Source organism: Meles meles, chromosome 14, assembly GCF_922984935.1.
Source record: "Meles meles chromosome 14, mMelMel3.1 paternal haplotype, whole genome shotgun sequence".
Classification (NCBI taxonomy): domain Eukaryota; kingdom Metazoa; phylum Chordata; class Mammalia; order Carnivora; family Mustelidae; genus Meles; species Meles meles.
The window spans coordinates 51,510,632-51,529,904 of NC_060079.1; the positions used below are offsets into that span (position 1 = coordinate 51,510,632).

Consider the following 19,273-nt stretch of genomic DNA (forward strand, 5'->3'; position numbering starts at 1 on the left):
AAATTCATGTTGTTGAACTTCAACCAGGCCCTCATTCCTGCGGCCCGTTGTTTTTATTTCTCTGCATCTGTCCTATTTCCCATTATCCCCACTGCAGGTCACTTTCACTCCTCAAAACCATCAGTTCCATCATCTGCTATCATCTGTAGCTTCAGATGAAGCTAGGTCATCTAAATTTCTTTTCCTTTAATCTCTTTCACCCAAGGATTCTTTAGTATCTTCACTTACTCTTCCCTGCCCCCTCCCCGCCCTTTTTGGTCCCTCTTCAAAAAAAATGAGAGAGACTGTGTGTGGGTGTGTCTGTGTGTGGGTGGACATCAATAACTTTCTAAAGTTAACCCCTCTCTTTGTACCTAATTCCTTCTGCTATCCTCCCTGATCATCTCTTTGGTGATCACCAATGTCATCTATCCTCAGTGATCACCATTGACTTCTGAATTGTCAGGATTCTCTTCTCGGTCTCCTGATCTGTGGCATGACATAGATTTTATAGATAATCTAGAAATTCTGTTTTCTCTTTGAATGACGACACCATTCTTTCTCAGATGTCTTCATCTTACAATGCTGATATGTAGGTGTCTCTCGTGTATCTGCCGCTTTGCGCTGTTCTTACATGTCACTAGGGATTCTCAAACAGTAGTGACTATAAGGACCACCAAAGATTCTTGTTTTATATGTAGGTTTCTAGATCCTACCCTCAGAGATTGTGATGAAGTAGGTCTGGAATGAAACTCATGAATCCGCATTTTTAACTAGCTCTTCTTGTGACTCTAATAAAAGTGATGCATGGCCACACTTTGAAAAAAATAATACACTACAGTCTTGTGTACTCTGTGACTTATGAGTAAATAGTCCGTCACAACCATGCTACTTACTCTGAAATATTTAACATTCTACACAAGAATTTCCTCTTATTATCTATTATTTCTCCTTTTATCTTGTTAATATCACCTTATCACCATACTTTGATAATCTCAGGATCAGAGCAGGGCTGGTGATCAGTTAGCATGCCCTTGCTGTTGGTTATTAAAACAAGAAAATATTTGAGGGTGCCTGGGTGGCTTAGTTGGTTGAGCATCCAGCTCTTGGTGTCAGGTCATGATCTTGGGGTCCTGGGATCGAGCCCTGCATCAAGTTCCACACTCAGTGCAGAGTCTACTTATCTCTTTCCCAACCCATCTTCTCCCCAGCCACTTGCCCAAGCATATGCTTGCTCTCTCTCTCTCAAATAAATAAATAAAACCTAAAAAAATAAATAAATAAAATATTTGCAAGAACACTGTACACAGATATTGTCCTAAGCCTCTGCATATCATTCCTGTCTGTCCTTGTGCCTCTCCTGAAAGCCCCTGGATCTCCTCACCATCCACCAACAAAGAAATACCTTGGACCACAGAGTTTCTCCAGGAACCTCGTCCAGTGCAAAGCTGGCATCTTAATTGGTTGATTTGTATCACTTAAATATCACTCCTCTTAAAGATGATGATATTATTCACCATGTGAGACACAGGATAAGAAAGTGGTTTTAACAGGAAGGATGGTAAATTCAGGAGATGAGATGATTTATGTGTAGTGTTAAGTCTGCTAAAATAGTTGGATGGAGTGTCCTGCAGCATGTCCAAGATTGCAACAGCTGTCCTTTCCAAATTTGACTGATTACCAGAAACTAAGACTAGCCCTGAGACATTTTGATTCATTGGGACTAGGGTGGGGCCCAGAAATCACTAGTTTTTAACATTTTCCCCAGTGATCTGATGATTTAACTAGATGTGAGAACAACTCCTACAGATTGAGAACACAGAGAATTAGTACCAAAGTGTTGCTCCATATTGGACCTCAAATAGGCATTTTACATTCCGTGGCACAATCAAAAAGATTAGATAATGGTATGTGGAATTTTCTTCGCAAAAACCACCACCAGCGCTGCCTGCGTGGTTCAGTCATTAAGCATCTGCCTTCCGCTCAGGTCATGGACCCAGGGTCCTGGGATCAAGTCCCACCTGGGGCTCCCTGTTCAGCGGGGAGCCTGCTTCTCCCTCTCCCTCTGCCTGCTGCTCCCCTTGCCTGTATGCTTGCTCTCTCTTTTGCTTACTCTCTGTCAAATAAACAAACGAACTCTTAAAAAAAAAACTACGAACAGTACTAAAAAGTATCACTTGTATATATTTTATCCACAGAAACTAATTCAATGTTATCTATTCAACAAAATGCATTTTTGTCTCTAGCAAGAAAGCTCCATTTCTAGGAGTTTCTTTAAAACTAACCTCCACAAGAAAAAAAAACCACACATTTAGGAAAATCACAACGAAATATGGTCACCTGTATATATATTTTTTAATTTTAAGAGAAAATATATCATTTTAGATTATCATCCAAGAGTAAGTTAAAATTTGAATCAAAATATGTAATTATGTTTTAGTCAGGTGTTGCATTTCTCTGAATCATATGTACAATTTATTGAAACAAAGGATAACAATTCTGTAAAATGTAGTGTCATGGGTTTACTCCTGAGTCATGTATTACGTATATGATTCTTGAGTCACTAATTACTAAGGCTTTCCTATAAGGAAAAGATTACTAACAATAGGCAAAGGGAGTGATTGTGTAACTTTTTGAATACTAAGTATTATAGTTACAGAAAGACTTTTTTAAACCGTACTGAAGGAATTAAATTCTGTCAAATTACAATTATTTCAAAAATCGGTATTAGCATTACTTTTCATTGACAGACATGTATTTTCCCTAAAAAATTAAAAAATAAATTTTGGGATTTAAAATCTTGCAGGTTTATAAAGAAATAGGTTCATAAGACTGGTGTTACTATAGGAAGCCCTTATTATCCAGAGAGGGAGGAGTTTGTAGGTTGTGTATTAGAGATACCTTTTGAAAGTAAGGCTTTCAGGGCCCCTAATTTTGTTTATAATACTAAAACCTAACATATGTAATTGCTGTGAGGATAAAAATGGAACTAAAATAATTAAGACTAATGATTGCTGTTACACTTTTTATGCAGTTGAATTTAGATCTGGTAAGTTTCAAGCATAGCTCCTTCTAGACTACAGCTAACTACAATTTGTAAATGCTGTTAGTGCTTCCCTGACGTTGTACCCCAACCAACACCAGCCCACTTCGGCTCTCCCCACCTTAACACCCCCCCCCCCCCCCCCCCCCCCGACTATTCTGCACTTTGAAACACAAAGCAACTTGTCAGTTCAGTTTATTCAGTTAAGGTCAGTTCCGTGAAAACAAAGTCAAAGCAATTGTTTGATTTAATTGACTAGTGAAACTGGTTATACAGGTAAGTAGAACTTAGTTTTATTTTTGTCCAGCTGCATATTTGAATGTTCATAAAGTAACTTAGTAGAGTAAGTAATAAGATTCTGGTGACATTGTAATAGATTTAAAAGAATGATTACCAAAGCAAGGAAAAAAGACACTAAAACCCAAACTATACAGAATATTCATGGTATTTTTTTTCTTTATGGCTTTGCTTTTGCTGTAATGAATCATGTCCAAAAAATGAAGTCATCTTTTCTTTCACTGTTCATTTCCTTTTCTTTGAGGAATTTTTTTCCTGGGCTAATGTAACCAAAAGGAAGTGTTCTAATATAATTTAGTTGAATCATTTGAGTAACTTAAAATGTAGTCCTCAATCAGCAAGCAGATATTCTTTAAAGCTAGCTGGTCGATCACCTTTTGGATTCTCTTTCTTCCTTGCCCACCTATATCTCATGGCTGATGATTTTAACAATGATTCTTTCTGCCTTCCACTGTACCTTCCACTATACCCTTCCTACTGTTCTCTACACCTTCAGCTTCTAGGCTGCTAATCATTCATTTCTTTTATGTGAGTAGAACACCAAATAATTGCAGTAACAAAATAAGTTCTATGTGTAGATCTTAATAATTATATATATATATATACATATATATAAATAAAATTATTAAGATATATATTATATATATATTAAGATATATATATTATATATATATATATATATCGTAAATGTAATTCACTTTAGGAAAAAAAAAATAGAAATCATTTCTTGTCCCAGAAAAAAAGAGCAAATCTTTAGCCTCCATTGAACTTGTTAGTGACTATGAAGGAAAGAAGAAAAAAATATTTAAACATATAAAAGGCTAGAATTTTATTGTCAAAGAACTGTTAAGGTCATAAAGTAGGAATTTTGTAGTATTTTTGTTCTGTGTAGTAAAATACTCCCTTCCCTACCGCCCAGTTTTAAAATAGATATCCACCACTTTTATAGAGATTATTCAGTTTTCACATATCAAACTTCAGAATACTTTTTCTGAGAACTCATTCGGTACCAAAGTATGGGCTTATGGATACTGACAGTGCTGTGTTTAGTCCTATACTGACCTACATTTTATATTTGCTTAAGAAAAGAGCAAACACAATAAAAAAAAATAAGGTTGATTGGGTATAGAAGTTAATAAAATCCTTAAGGGGCGGGGGTGCCTGGGTGACTCAGTACGTTAAGTGTCTGTCTGAGGTTCAGGTCATGATCCCAGGGTCCTGGGATCGAGCCCCACATCAGGCTTCCTGCTCATCAGGGAGCCTGCTTCTCCCTCTCCCTCTGCCCTTCTCCCCTGCTAATGTGCTCTCTCTCTCTCTGTTAAACAAATAAATAAAATCTTTAAAAAATAAATAAAATCCTTAGAGAAAGAATTTTGGTCTTACTTATATATTGAGAGCATTACATAGTCCTTAACCTTGGTGCAACTTATGTCTGAAAAAATTTCACAAAGAAAACTTTAAGAAAAAAATTAATTTTTAAGTCTGTTGCAATATTAAACTAGTCAAAAATGGGTAACATCCTAAATGTTTATTACTATAAGCAATATAATTATGGGACCTTGGCTTCCTAGACAGTTTTGTCACCTCTAAAATCATATATTAAGGTACTCTGAGAGCTTGGGAGAATAATTATATAAGATAAAGTGAAAAGGCATAATATAAAGTTATATATAATACACTAGCAATAAGCAATCCAAAAAGAAATTAAGAAGACAGTTCCATTTATAACAGCATCCAAAAGAGAAAAATGCTTAGGAATAAATTTAATCAAACAGGAGAAAGATTTGTACACTGAAAACTACAAAACATTCCTGAAGAAATTTAAATTTAAAAAGACCTAATAAATGGGGGGGGCCCTGGGTGGCTCAGTGGGTTAAGCCTCTGCCTTCGCTCAGGTCATGATCTCAGGGTCCTGGGATAGAGCCCCACATCAGGCTCTCTGCTCAGCAGGGAGCCTCCTTCCCCCCCTCTCTCTCTGCCTGCCTCTCTGCCTACTTGTGATCTCTCTGTCAAATAAATAAATAAAATCTTTAAAAAAAAAGAAAAAGACCCAATAAATGGAAGACATCCCACATTCACAGATTAGAAGACTTAGATGACAATACCACCCAAAACAATTTACAGATTCCATGCAGTCCCTAATAGCATCCTAACAACATTTTTTGCAAAAATAGAAAAAACCCATCCAAAAATTCATATACAACTTCAAGGGACACTGAATGGCTAAAACAATCTTGAAAAGGAAAAATGAAGTTGGAGGACTCACACTTCCAGATTCTAAAATTTACTACAAAACTTCAGTAGTCAAAACAGGGTTGTACTAGCATAAAAATAGATAGATACGACTAATGGAATAGAATAGAGTCTAGAAATAAACCTTCATGTATATGGTCAGTGGTTTTTCAACAAGATTGCCAAGGCCGTTCAGTGGGAAAAAAGACAGTCTTTTCAAGAAATGATAAAACTGGATATCTACATGTAAGACATTGAAATTGAACCCATACCTTTACTATATACAAAAATTAATTCCAAGTGGATCAAAGACCTAAATTTCAGAGCTAAGAATTAAAACTCAAGAAAACACAGGAGGAAGTCATGATCTTGGGTTTCGTAATTGTTTCTTAAAAATGACATCAAAAGGGGCACCTGGGTGGATCAGTCCGTTGAACTTATGCCTTCCACTTAGGTCATGATCCCAAAGCTCTGGGATCAGGTCTCACATCAGGCTCCCTGCTCAGCAGGGAGTCTGCTGCTTCCTCACCCTCTGTCCTTCTCCACTGCTCATGCTCTCTCTTCTCTCAAATTAATGAGTAAGAGCTTAAAAAAAAAAGCCACCAAAATTACAGGCAACAAAAGAAAAACTAGGAAAGTTGCACTTCATGAAAATTAAAGAGTTTTGTGATCAAAAGACCCGCAGAATGGAAAAGATATTTGCAAATCATATGTCAAATAAGGAAAATCCAGAACATAAAAGAACTACTACAACTCAACAACAAAAAAGCAGACAACCTAATTAAAATATAGGTGAAAGACTTGAATAAATATTTCTCCAAATAAGATATACAACAGCCAATAGACACATGAAATAACAGTTTGGTGAGGATGTGGAGAAAGTAGAACCAAGTGCATTGTTAATAGGAATGTAAAATGAGGCAGCCTCTGTGGAAAACAGTTGCCAGTTCCTCAAAAAGTAAAATATAGAAAAAAATATATAATTACCATAGAACCTGGCAGTTTCATTGCATTCTTGAGTAGAACTCCAAAGGAATTGAAAGTGGGAACTCAAAATATTTATTTATACACCACTATTTGTAGCAACATTAGTTACAATAGCCAAAAAGTGAAAACAACCCAAATATTCATCAACAGGTGAAAAAACACACAATGGAATATTATTTAACCATAGAAAGGAACGAAATTCTGATACTTGGTACAGCATGGATGAATCTTGAAAGCATTACATTAATGAAATAAGCAGACAAAATGACAAATATTATATGATTCCCCTTATATATCTAGAATAAGCAAACTCATAGAGACAGAGAGTAGAGTAGAAGGGGGTGCGGAGCATGTTTTTATTTAATGGATACTTTTGTTGCAACTGATAAAAATATTCCAGAAATAGATACTAGTGATGGTTACACAACATTGTGAATATACTTAATGCCACTGAAGGTGTACACTAAAATGGTTAAAATGCTAAATTTTTTATTATTTATATTTTAACTATAATTTCTTAGAAACTTCATTATATATAATGACTTAGCTACAGTTCATTAATTTTATAAATAAAGATGGAAGGAAATATGAAGACATGAGAAAAATGCTAAATTATAATGTCATTATGTTATTTTGAATAAAGAAAGCTCAAATAAAAGATTTTTATTTTAGCTAAAGAATATTTATTAAAAGAGATAAATTTTATGTTACATATCTTCTCACACCAACAAATGGCAAAAAACATTGAGGTGACCCATCCCTATAATTGGTAACAATTCATATTTTATTTAAAATTTTTCTTTCCTATTAATGTATTACTTGTTATTATCATAGTTATATTGATTAATAAGATTAATAAGTTTTAAAACCTTCAAAGTTACATAGGAAACACTTTTTTGAGTAATTCATGTAAGGGAGTTTTGGCGTACTGTGTCTATACTACAGCATTTTGGATAACCTTAGTTTCTTGAAAATTTTTTAGATTTTCATGAAATCTGTTTTTCTTTAGCTTAACAGGGCCAATTCTCTGTTAAACCAGACTCAACAGCCGTACAGATACCTCATTGAATCAGTGCGTCAGAGAGATTCTAAGATTGATTCCCTGAAGGAGTGTATTACACAACTTGAGAAGGATGTCAGGTAAATCGTCTATAAATCTTTTATTTGAATAATAAAGGCAATGTAAGCATAATACTGCTATCCATAAATTAAGTTTATAAATTGTGAAGAAAACATGTAAATAGTGAACATGGTCTTAAATGTAATTTATCTTAGAGAAACTGGGTCACATTAGTTATTCACATTCCACCTTATGATCAGAAGTCTTAGCCTGGAAATAACAATGCTGCGCTTACTAACAAAGCACTCCACCAACCCTCGGATATAAGCAGCTATTCTGTCCTTGTTTCCCTAGAATTCTTGACCAAAGGAAGAAGATAAATATAACCAGATACATTTGTGGAGTCAAAATGAACTTTTTCTTTTTTCAGTAGGGTCCATGCCCAGTGTGGAGCCCATCACAGGGCTCAAATTCATGACCCTGAAATCAAGATCTGAGCTGAGTTTAAGAGTCAGACACTTAATTGACTGAGCCATCCAGGCACCCCAAAAATGACTTTTTTTTTTTTTAAAGATTTCTATATTAGAGAGAGATAGAGAGTGCACATTAGATGGGGTAGGTGCAGAGGGAAGATACATCAGGATCATTCAGGGAACTTTGTAGGAAGTAAAAATTCCTGAGTCCTCTCTACAGAGACATTTATTTTTATTTTTTAAGATTTATTTATTTATTTTAGACAGAGAGAGAAAGCAGGAGGAAGGAACAGAGAAAGAGGGGGAAAGAGAGTCTTAAGCAAACTCCGCATTGAACAGGGACCCTGAGATCATGACCTTAGCCAAACCAAGAGTTGGACACTTACCAACTAGGCCACCCAGGCGCACACCCCCCCCCCCAAAAGATGACTTTTTAAATAGACAAAATATACACATTTGCTTAGATTCCGTTGACTTTGCCAAGCAATTTTTTAGGCTTTTCTTCCCCTGACTCTACATGAAGTAGCCCATGAATTACCTAAATGTAAATAAATCCCTTTCACTTCCTTCGACTGAAATAGTTTTCTTACATGACCCCTTACCCAAAAGACTTGTTCCATTTATAGTCATTCAAATTCCTTACCTGTTCATCTACATAATCATTTTAGTCTTTTTAAGTTGAAGTAAAAGAATAATGTTATACAGAAAGATGTTTTAACTCATGGGTGGTTGATTAGTTGGCTCAGTTATTGGATTTTAAGATTGTTAGAATAACTTAGATAAATTATTAACCAATTCATAAATGTAGAAGCAGAGAATTAGATGGGAATAGAAACTGTTAAATTAAGGAACTGGAAAATAATTAGGAGACTATAGTTATTAAATTCAGATTTCCTAAGGTATATAACCATGTATGGGTGGGTGTTCTTTCTGAAGAATCAGAATAATACCTTCTCTTGTTTCTACCCCACCAAAATAATTGAGTCAAAACTTTACTCCTAATTTTTAATTTCAGGATGATATGATAAAATCATTTTAAATCACATTTCTGCAAATGTCAATATAAATAACAATTTACTCCTGGATTAATTTTAAAGTTAAAAATTAGATTTAGAGGGCGCCTGGGTGGCTCAGTGGGTTAAGCCGCTGCCTTCGGCTCAGGTCATGATCTCAGGGTCCTGGGATCGAGTCCCGCATCAGGCTCTCTGCTCAGCAGCAAGCCTGCTTTCCTCTCTCTCTCTGCCTGCCTCTCTGTCTACTTGTGCTCTCTCGCTGTCAAATAAATAAATAAAATCTTTAAAAAAAAAAATTAGATTTAGAATATATATAACCTACATTAGTTAAATTTATTAAATAATAAATAAACCAAATTAAGAAATTAATTAAAATAATTCAGTGAATCACTTAAGCAGTTCTTCTGTAAGTAGCTATTGGGGGCAATAGAAATTATGTTTTATCACTCACTAGGCACTTGGTTATCTTAAGGAAATTGAGGGAAGAACCCTAAATAGAAATTTTTCTTCCTGTATTATGTATTTCTTCCTATATTATATTTGAAATTTTGTATAGAATCTCCTTTTACTTTTTTTAATCTTGGAGCAGGAACATTAAAGTCCTGTGATAAAATTACTTTTCACAGTTACCTTCAAATAAATTTATTTGAGCATTTATTTTACTAAGACTTAAGAGTTGAAAAGATTTGATATAGAGAAAAATAATACCTATAGGAAGAAACTATTAAGGTGAACAACTTCAGCCCTAAAGAAATTAAGCAACTTATTATCTAAGAATGTACAGCTTTGTGGTAGGGTTAAAATTTGAATCCAGATCTATCTGCTTCCTAACTTTATACTCTAAACCATTATGTTATACTGCCTCCCTATGTTCTATTCTGAATAAGGGAGAATTTTTCATTAACTCATATAATTAAGGAAGAGAAATTAAAAAAAAAAAGCATAGAAGAGTGCTTTAAAGTGGAGCTTTAATGAATTGATCATTGCTAAAGCTAGGGGGTAGATACCTGTGGGTTTGTTATATTTTCCTTCTTCTTTCGAAATATTCCAAATAAAGTTGTTTTTAAAAAACCATAAGAGACTATGGACTCTGAAAAACAACCTGAGGGTTTTGAAGGGTCAGGGGTGGGAGGTTGGGGGAACAAGTGGTGGGTAATAGGGAGGGCACGTTTTGCATGGAGCACTGGGTGTTGTGCAAAAACAATGAATACTGTTCCGCTGAAAAAATAAATTAATTAAAAACATGAAAAAAAAAAACCAGATTTTAAAAGGGAGTACAGGCTCTATAGATAGGTTACATGGGTTTAAATCTAGCTCAGTACTTAGTTTTGAGTTAGAGCCAGGCCATTAAACTCTCTAAACCTCCATTGTCCAATAGAACTTTCTGTAATGGTAAAAATACTCCATGTCTTCTGCACTATCCAGTATGGTAGCCACTACCCATATGAGGAACTAAATTTTTTTATTTTAGTTAAGTTAATTTTAATTGCCACCTGTGGCCAGTTAATGGCTCTGTTATTGGACAATAGAGCCAGTTTTCTTATCTGTGAAATGCAAGTGATAACTCTAGCACTAGCAGCACTTAATTCATATAGTTATTCTGAGGATTAAACAATGTAATCTTTGTAATATGTATAGCACTGTGCCTGCACGTTATGAATGCTGTGTAAATGTTTGCTATTATTAGTATTTATCTTACATGAAACAAATTTTTATGTTGAAAGTTATCTTAAAAATGAGAAATTACATTTCTCAAAACATTTTGAATTTTGACAAAAATTAGGACTCCTTTAATAACAGCAACATCATCATGAAAACTATGTCAGTTATGAAAGTAACTATAAAAAATATTTTTGTGCTAAAATCTGAGTCCTTTAAAGCTATGTTTCATGAATTTGCTATATAAATATTTTAATCAATTCTGAACTAGTATTTCACAGTATATGAAATCTTGCTCTTAATTGAAGCAACTACCTTCCAATGTGAAAAATTAAGGTGCTTTCAGTAGTTTAATTATGGCCTTTAAGATGCTATTTAAATGTACCCTCATGACATGAATGAAATACCGTAAAAAACTGCCCAGTCCACAAGTCAGAGCCAGCAGTCTGTCTACCATCTCTCTTACTTGAAGCCGATGACATTTCAAATGTAGAGGAATTATCCTGGACTTTGAATACACATCAGCCAGTTTCTATTGTCATGGTAGATGTGCCTGTAAATTACAGCTACTGGTGTGAACATCAAGGGTTAGATGTGAAAATTAGATGAAATAACATATACAAAGCTTCTGGCACATGGGAGAAACTCAGTAAATATTACTTCCCTTCCTTTTGCCCTTCATTAATTTGAAATTTAAACATCAGATGTCCCATTCAAAACAATTACCAAGTGATCATGTCTTTAAAAGGCCTATCCTTTTTGCTAGGTGTTGATTTTAATTGTAAGGAATATTTACATGAATTGATTACTTTTTAAATTGAAGTATAGTTGACATGCCATATTATATTAATTTCAAGTGTGCAACACAGGGATTAAACATTTATGTATGTTACGAAATGCTCACCCCAGTATGGTTACCATCTGTCACCATACAAACTTATTACAGTATTATTGACTGTATTCCCCATGCTGTATTTTCATCCCCATGACTTATTTATTTTATAGCTGGAAGTTTGTACCACTTTATCCCCTTCACCTATTTTATCCAAACCCCTCCCCCCTCCCCTCTGGCACCCACCAGTTCTCTGTATTTATGAGTCTTTCTTTTTTGTTTTGTTTGCTCGTTTGTTTTGTTTTGGAGATTCCACATGAAAGTGAAATCCTGCGGTATTTGTCCTTCTCTATCTTTTTTTTTTTTTTTGTCCTTCCCTATCTTAATAATTTCATTTAGTATAATACCTCTAGGTCCATCCATGTTATTGCAAATGGCAAGGTTTCATTCTTTTTTATAGCAAACTAATATTCCCGTGTGTGTGTGTGTGTGTGTGTGTACACACTACATCTTTATCCATTCATCTATCTATAGGTTGCCTTTTTGTTTTGTCGACGGTTTCCTTCACTATTTCAAAGATTTTTAGTTTGATATAGTTCCAGTTATTTATATCCGTTTTTGCTGCCCTTACATCAGGAGACAGATCCAAAAAAAAATAATCACTAAGACCAATGTCCCAGAGTTTATTGCCTATGTTTTCTCTTAGGAGTTTTATGGTTTCAGTTAAATGATTACTTTATAAAATATGTCTCTAGCTTATACAATAGAAGCTTCTTAAGGAACTGAATAATTTTATCATTGTCTTAGAAAATAAAACAATGCCACTATACCAACCCCCAACTTGCAAATTTACCTATTTATATTCAGTGTCTAGAAAGGTTAGAGTAAATATGTACCAAAATGAAATCATTATGAACACATTAAAAGCTAGCATTTGAGATATCACTATGAAGTACTTTAAATTTCCCTATCATTAAAGTAATAATCCATTCTAAAGGTAGTACTGTTAAACTCTCCTCTACCGAGCCACCAGAGACCATCTGAGTTATGTAGTTTGATCTACGGCCCAGAACTGAAAGAAGCACGGAAAGAGAATACTTAGCATAAATTTCCTTTTCCCATTGTCAGTTCTCAGTTTATTCTTGACTAGTAGTTTAAGAAGAAAAGACTACTTAGCCTTGTGAGGCTAGGCCAGGGTATATTGATCCAGGAAGTTAAAGTACATTATATCAGGAATATGTTTTCATATAGCAGGTGACACAGAGCCATAAAGACGAATTTCTGAGTAATAATTAACACTGAATTGAACAGTTATGGCTGTAATATACCATTCACGGTAGATGTGCTTATAAGGAGATTTGTTTTGTAGTGTCTTTATGAGTCACGCATGGAAGCTTTGTATTTTTAAAGGTAAATTTCCACTGTTATGAAATATGTCTTATGGGGACTAAACTTCAATTGAGTAATTACATACACACTGGAAGAACACAGAGTATAATAATCATCATGCAGTTTTAGAGACCCACGTGCTGAAGATGGTCTCCCTTGTGGTTTAAGAGTGTATTATAGAGAAGGCTTAGACTTTGAAAATATATAACCAAGTATTGTCTGAGGCGTCTGTACTGTTTGCAATAAACCCAGGTCTTACAGATATAACAGAGTTGCTCTGTGAACCAGTTTATCCACCCACCTTTTATTCTATATTGCGCAGATATTTTTGCTATTTAAATATGGAATACTTCCTTTATCCTGGAAAAAATTAAACACTACATATAAAGCATTTCTAACAGATTACCTAGTAGGATCCTTTATTATATCAACATTCCGTTCCTATTGCACACATTTTCTTTTTTTTTTTTTCTAAGATTTTATTTATTTACTTGACAGAGACACAGTGAGAGAGGAAACACAGGTAGGGGAAGTGGGAGAGGGAGAAGCAGGCCTCCCACTGAGCATAGAGCCCAATGTGGGGCTCGATCCCAGGACCCGGGGATCATGACCCAAGCTGAAGGCAGACACTTAATGACTGAGCCACCTAGAAGCCCCTGCACACATTTTCTTTAAGGTCCTGTTGGTATTTGAGAGAGAGAGAGAGAGAGAGAGAGAGTGTGTGTGTGTGTGTGTGTGTGTGTACTGCCTGTGAGTGTATGTTTACGTAGTATATGTATGTAACATGTATATGAACATTTAACATGTATACATGCATATCGTTAATACATTTCTGTTCCTCAAAAAATCCTATTCCTGTGTTCTGGATGTTTAGTTTAATTTTAAAAAAATATTTGAATGCTACAGTTCAGGAACATCTGATCTTTACCATACTTTGCAGGACTCTGGCAGAATCTGAGACTCAGTTACCTTTATGTCATTTAGTTCTTTTCAACTCCAAGGCTCAGTAGGATCTCTGATGCCTAATTCTGAAAGTCAGTCTGTTTTTCTGCGGATCTGCTAACCTGTATGGCATTTAATTACTGTTTTTCTCCAATACCTGTATTTCATCTAAATTAGTAATACCATATGGCATTTATGTTGTGTTTTATATGTTTGATTCTTTATTTACTCATTCATTAGGTAATTCATATTACCCTTTGACATACATGAGTATTGTTTTCCACTTTTACAGATGTGAAAACTGAGGCTTAGTAGGGTGGTTGTGTGCTGTGCTTTATAGCACACACTTGAGTCAATGTCACAGTTGGAAACAGAAGTCAGAATTGCATCTTGTTTTTCTCTCAGAGGACAAATTATGGTGCTTCCTTGGGGAAGTTCAGTTACTAGGAAAAAGGAGAATGTGAGTTTTTTCCTCTTAAGTCCTTGGAATTACCAGTTCTTTCAGAATACTTAATACTGTTCCTTGAATATTAAAAAAAAACTGCCTGATACTTTAAAAAATGGTGGCTTTCCATTTTCTTAAAGGATAATTTAAAACATCTTACCTATTCAGCAAAACAATCCTCACTAATTTTACCTTCACAGATTTTGTTTTGATATTTATGGAATTATGTTGTTTTGATTCATTGTTGCTTTTAAGTCTTGATGTGGTGCTGAGGAGATTCATTCCAGTGACTTTCAAAGAGTATTTCATTTAATGGTTCTAATTAATTTTTATATGTTGAATAATAAAACTCCAGACAGTACAAGACAGGCCTCAAATACTTCTCTTAAAATCCTAATATGTTCTTCTGTTTAGGCTTCTCACCCTTTCCTATCTGAAAATAGGTCCTGTCAAAGGCAAACTCACGATACAGACTTAGATATTAAAGATTGAACTAAGAATTTGGAGGCAAAAATTGTTTATCACAGACTGAATATCTGATTCATTTGTCTAATTTAATTATATGCCTTGTAATTTAGTGCATGGTCAATTATAAAATGCTACTTTTAGTATTAAGGATAAATGTTTTAATTTGACTTCCAGTGTCTTGAGTTTTAATATTTTCCCCAAACATACTTTTTAGCTTTTGTATAAATCCCACTTCATCATTTTTACATTTCAGGAGTAAATAATCATCTTTAAAACACCAATTTTTATGCCCTTACCAGGCAGGAAAGGATTCTCAGAACACATCTCATTTGCACTGTCAAATGATTATTAAAAGAAAAAGTCTTCTTAGAAAATAATTAGCTGTTGATGAAATCAAACATTATGGTGGCTGGTCTGCTATCTTTATGGACTATAAATTTAATTTCTCTTTAATTCAAACAGATTTGTTAGATTTGTCTTTAGCCTTTTGCTATTTACTATTTATTAATGAAATTTACTCCAACATGATGACTTTTTAAAAACTTGGTGGTTTTTTTTTTTCAGCAATTTAAATAAAGAAAAGTCAGCTCTACTACAGATGAAGAATCAAATGGCATTAGATTTAGAACAACTTCTAAATCATCGTGAGGTACTTTTTTCATTTTGTCATAATATTTACTTTAAGCTTTTTCAAAGTCCATATTGCATTAAGGTTACTAGATCCCAGTTGTCCGTGTGCATTAATGACTTCTCATGTTTGCATCTCATTGTCATCTGGTCCTTTATATTGAATATGTGATATACTTCATTATTCTTTACGAATTAATTTATTCTTTGGGTTAATTCTTATTCCTGGAATGCCCCTTCTTGTTTTCCCCTTATTGCCTTGTTCAATCTCTGTCACTGAATTTCCATATTATTTAATAATGATTTGTTTTACCTTCTTATCTCACTAGACAGTAAGTTTCTTTAGTGTATCTCTGTCTTATTCATCATTGTATGGCCCGTATGTTCTATGTATGCCTAGAGTCCATAAAGTATTTTTTCTTGTTATTTCTCTTAGAAATCTTTTAGAGCTAATATAAAATGCCTCATTTCATAAGAGGAGAAATGAGTTTCAAGTGGCTTGAGTAAAGCCAGTTAGTTAGTAAATAGGAGATAACCCCAGTTTTCTTATTTTTTGAAGCAGATTTACTGAAATACGATATACACACAGTAAAATTTATGCCCTGTTTAGCATACATTTCTGATTTTTGACCTACACACCCAGTTTGTAACCATCACCACAGTCAATATGTAAAATAGTTATATCACTTCAGAAAATTCCTTCATGCCCATTTTATTTAGTTATTTTATTTTAAAGATTTTCTTTATTTGACAGAGAGAGAGTGAGAGAGGGAAAACAAGCAGGGGGAGTGGGAGAGGGAGAAGAGGGCTTCCCGCTGAGCAGGGAGCCCAGTGCGGGGTGTGGGGGGGGTTCGATCCCAGGACCCTGAGATCATGACCTGAGCCAAAGGCAGACGCTTTAATGACTGAGCCACCCAGGTGCCCCTCATACCCCTTTTATATTGACTCTTTTCCCCAACTCCAGTCCTAGAAACCACTGATCTGTTTTCTATCCCTGTAGTTTTGCCTTTCCCAACAAAACATATACATTTTCCCAGAATGTTGTATAAATGAAATTACCAGTCTTTTCAGACTCAACTTTTTTCACTTACCATAAAAAAGATTCACCTATATTGTTGCAAATATTAGTCATTTATTCCTTTTTGTTGCTGAGTAATATTTTATTGTATGGATGTACCAGAGTTTGTTAATCCGTTCACCAGTTGATGGATATTTGAGTTGTTTCCATTTGGAGGCCTTTATAAATAATAAAGCTGCTATAAATGATTGTGTACATGTTTTGGTGTAAATATAAGTTTCCCAGGGCGCCTGGGTGGCTTACTCATTGGGCGTCTCCCACTGGCTCAGGTCATGATCCCAGGGTCCTGGGATGGAGCCCCACATGGAGCTCCCTGCTCAGCAGGAGGCCTGCTTCTCCCTCTCCCCTTCCTCCTGCTTGTGTTCCCTCTTTCGCTGTCAACTAAATAAAATCTTTAAAGCATATATATATATATATTTTTTTTTTTTTTCCTTTTCTCTTGGTAAATACCCCAGGAGCAGGATTTCTGGGTCCTAAGGAGAGTAGATGCTTAATTTTATAAGAAGCTGCCGAACTATTCTCCAAAGTGACTGTACGTTGTACATTCCCGTCAGCAGTGAATGAGTGTTCCAGCTGCTCAGCATCCTCGCCAGCAGTTGGTATTGTGAAGCCTAGTTTTTTAATCTCGTGCATTTTTACGCTGAACTATCTATCAGTGCCTTGTCTTGGCAATGTTTTTACCATTTTGTTATCCTAACAGAGAAAGAAATGCTCAAAACAGATCATTTGTTTATGAGTATCCTGAAGACATTATTTCCTAGTCTGGAAAAGATACATCAGGAATTTGGGAAGAAATTATTGGAAGGATATTATTGAGAGAAACGAACTGGGGAATATTACTGGAAGCAGTTCAAAGGTGCATATCCTAGAAATGGTGTCAAGGGAATTGCAGGGTTGTCTCTGTCTTAGAAATGGCCTTGGAAGTAGGTTCTCTTAAAGGTGTATTTTATATGACAGGCAAAAGTGATAAGAAGGTGTCCCTGGACTAGATTTCAGAGATGACTTTTGCATAGATAACTAGATCTAAAAACAGGTGATATAGACTAGGAAGAACTTCTCTGAAGATACTTATTCTTTTTCTCTGACTTTCAGGCCTTATCTACTACCACATGGGCCCTAAGATTCTGCCCTCAAATAATTGTTTCTTCACTGAGGAAGCCTGATTCATTCACTATGTGGATTTTCACAAATGCTTTAAAAATTGAATAATTTAAGAAACAGTAATCACAGGAGCGTCTAGGTGGCTCAGTCAGTTAAGTGTCTGACTCCTAATTTCAGCTCAGGTCATGATCTCAGGGTCAAGAGAGCGAACCCCATCTCGGACTCCACCCTGAATGTGGAGCCTGCTTAAGATTCTCTCTCGGGGCGTCTGGGTGGCTCAGTGGGTTAAAGCCTCTGCCTTCAGCTTGGGTCATGGTTCCAGGGTCCTGGGATCGGGCCCCACGTAGGGCTCTCTGCTCAGCAGGGAGCCTGCTTCCTCCTCTCTCTCTCTGCCTGCTTCTCTGTCTACTTGTGATCTCTGTCAAATAAATAAGTAAAATCTTTGGGGCACCTGGGTGGCTCAGTGGGTTAAGCCTCTGCCTTCGGCTCAGGTCATGGTCTCAGGGTCCTGGAATCAAGCCCCACATCGGGCTCTCTGCTCAGCAAGGAGCCTGTCCCCTCCACCCCCCACCTGCCTCTCTGCCTACTTGTGATCTCTGTCTGTCAAATAAATAAATAAAATCTTTTTTATAAATAAATAAATAAATAAAATCTTTTAAAAAAAAGATTCTCTCTCTCCCTCTGCCCCCCCCCACTTGCACGCATACTCACACACACTCTCTTAGAAGAAAGAAAGAGAGAGAGAAAGGTAGAGAGAGAGTGAGAGGAAAAGAAAGAAAGAGATAGATAGTAACTGCTGATGTCCATTCAGGCATACCAATTTTTTCTAAAGCTGCATAACAAGTATTTTTTTGGAGTGGCAATTCTCATTTGCTTTTAGAAGATGGTGCTAGACTCTGAAAAATATATGAGCAACTTTCTGTATTTTGTACATTATGCTTAGAATCACATTATTCATGAGTCCAAATAAAAACTAAAAGTTCTATGGGGCTCCTAAGTGGCTCAGTGGGTTAAAGCCTCTGCCTTTGGCTCTGGTCATGATCCCAGGGTCCTGGGATCAAGCCCCGCATCGGGTTCTCTGCTTAGCAGGGAGCCTGCTTCCTCCTCTCTCTCTCTCCCTGCCTCACTGCCTACTGTGATCTCTGTCTGTCAAATAAATAAATAAAATATTTTTTAAAATAAATAAATAAAATTTAAAAAATAAAAAAACTAAAAGTTCTACTTAGTAGGCTGAGAATCACATGAGTTTAGAAGGAAATATGTTTAAACATGGAAATGAAGTACTAGCAAGATAAATCTACTGAATGACATCAATGAAATTTGCATGGATGCATATCTAATTATCAGTTAACTTTCATATATTTGATATATGATATGATATGAAATATATATGTCATATATTCATTTTGACAATTATATTTTAATAATCCAACACTGATTTTTCTTAATGCCATACATCTAAAGAAAAGGAACTTTTTTCTTTTCAAAGCAAAATAAAATTAAAGTCTAATAAAACAAACAATACAAATTTTTTTTCTTTTTCCAAGAAACAGTTTAAAGCCAACTTAAATAGAACATGCAGATACAAAAGCAAGTGTAAACCGCTTTTATGGAAAGAGAATGGTAGATGACCCAGGAAAATGCTTGA

General features: G+C 35.3%; 1 protein-coding gene across 2 annotated transcripts in view; it reads left to right on the top strand.

Moving 5' to 3' along the window:
* The window catches only part of PIBF1 (progesterone immunomodulatory binding factor 1), a 202,674-nt gene that overhangs the window by 159,158 nt on the left and 24,243 nt on the right, over positions 1-19,273 (top strand). For both annotated transcript variants that reach the window (XM_046028181.1, XM_046028182.1), the window contains exons 15-16: positions 7,548-7,678; positions 15,384-15,468. In XM_046028181.1, coding sequence (XP_045884137.1) covers positions 7,548-7,678; positions 15,384-15,468 — 216 coding nt within the window. The remainder of the gene's footprint in view (positions 1-7,547; positions 7,679-15,383; positions 15,469-19,273) is intronic.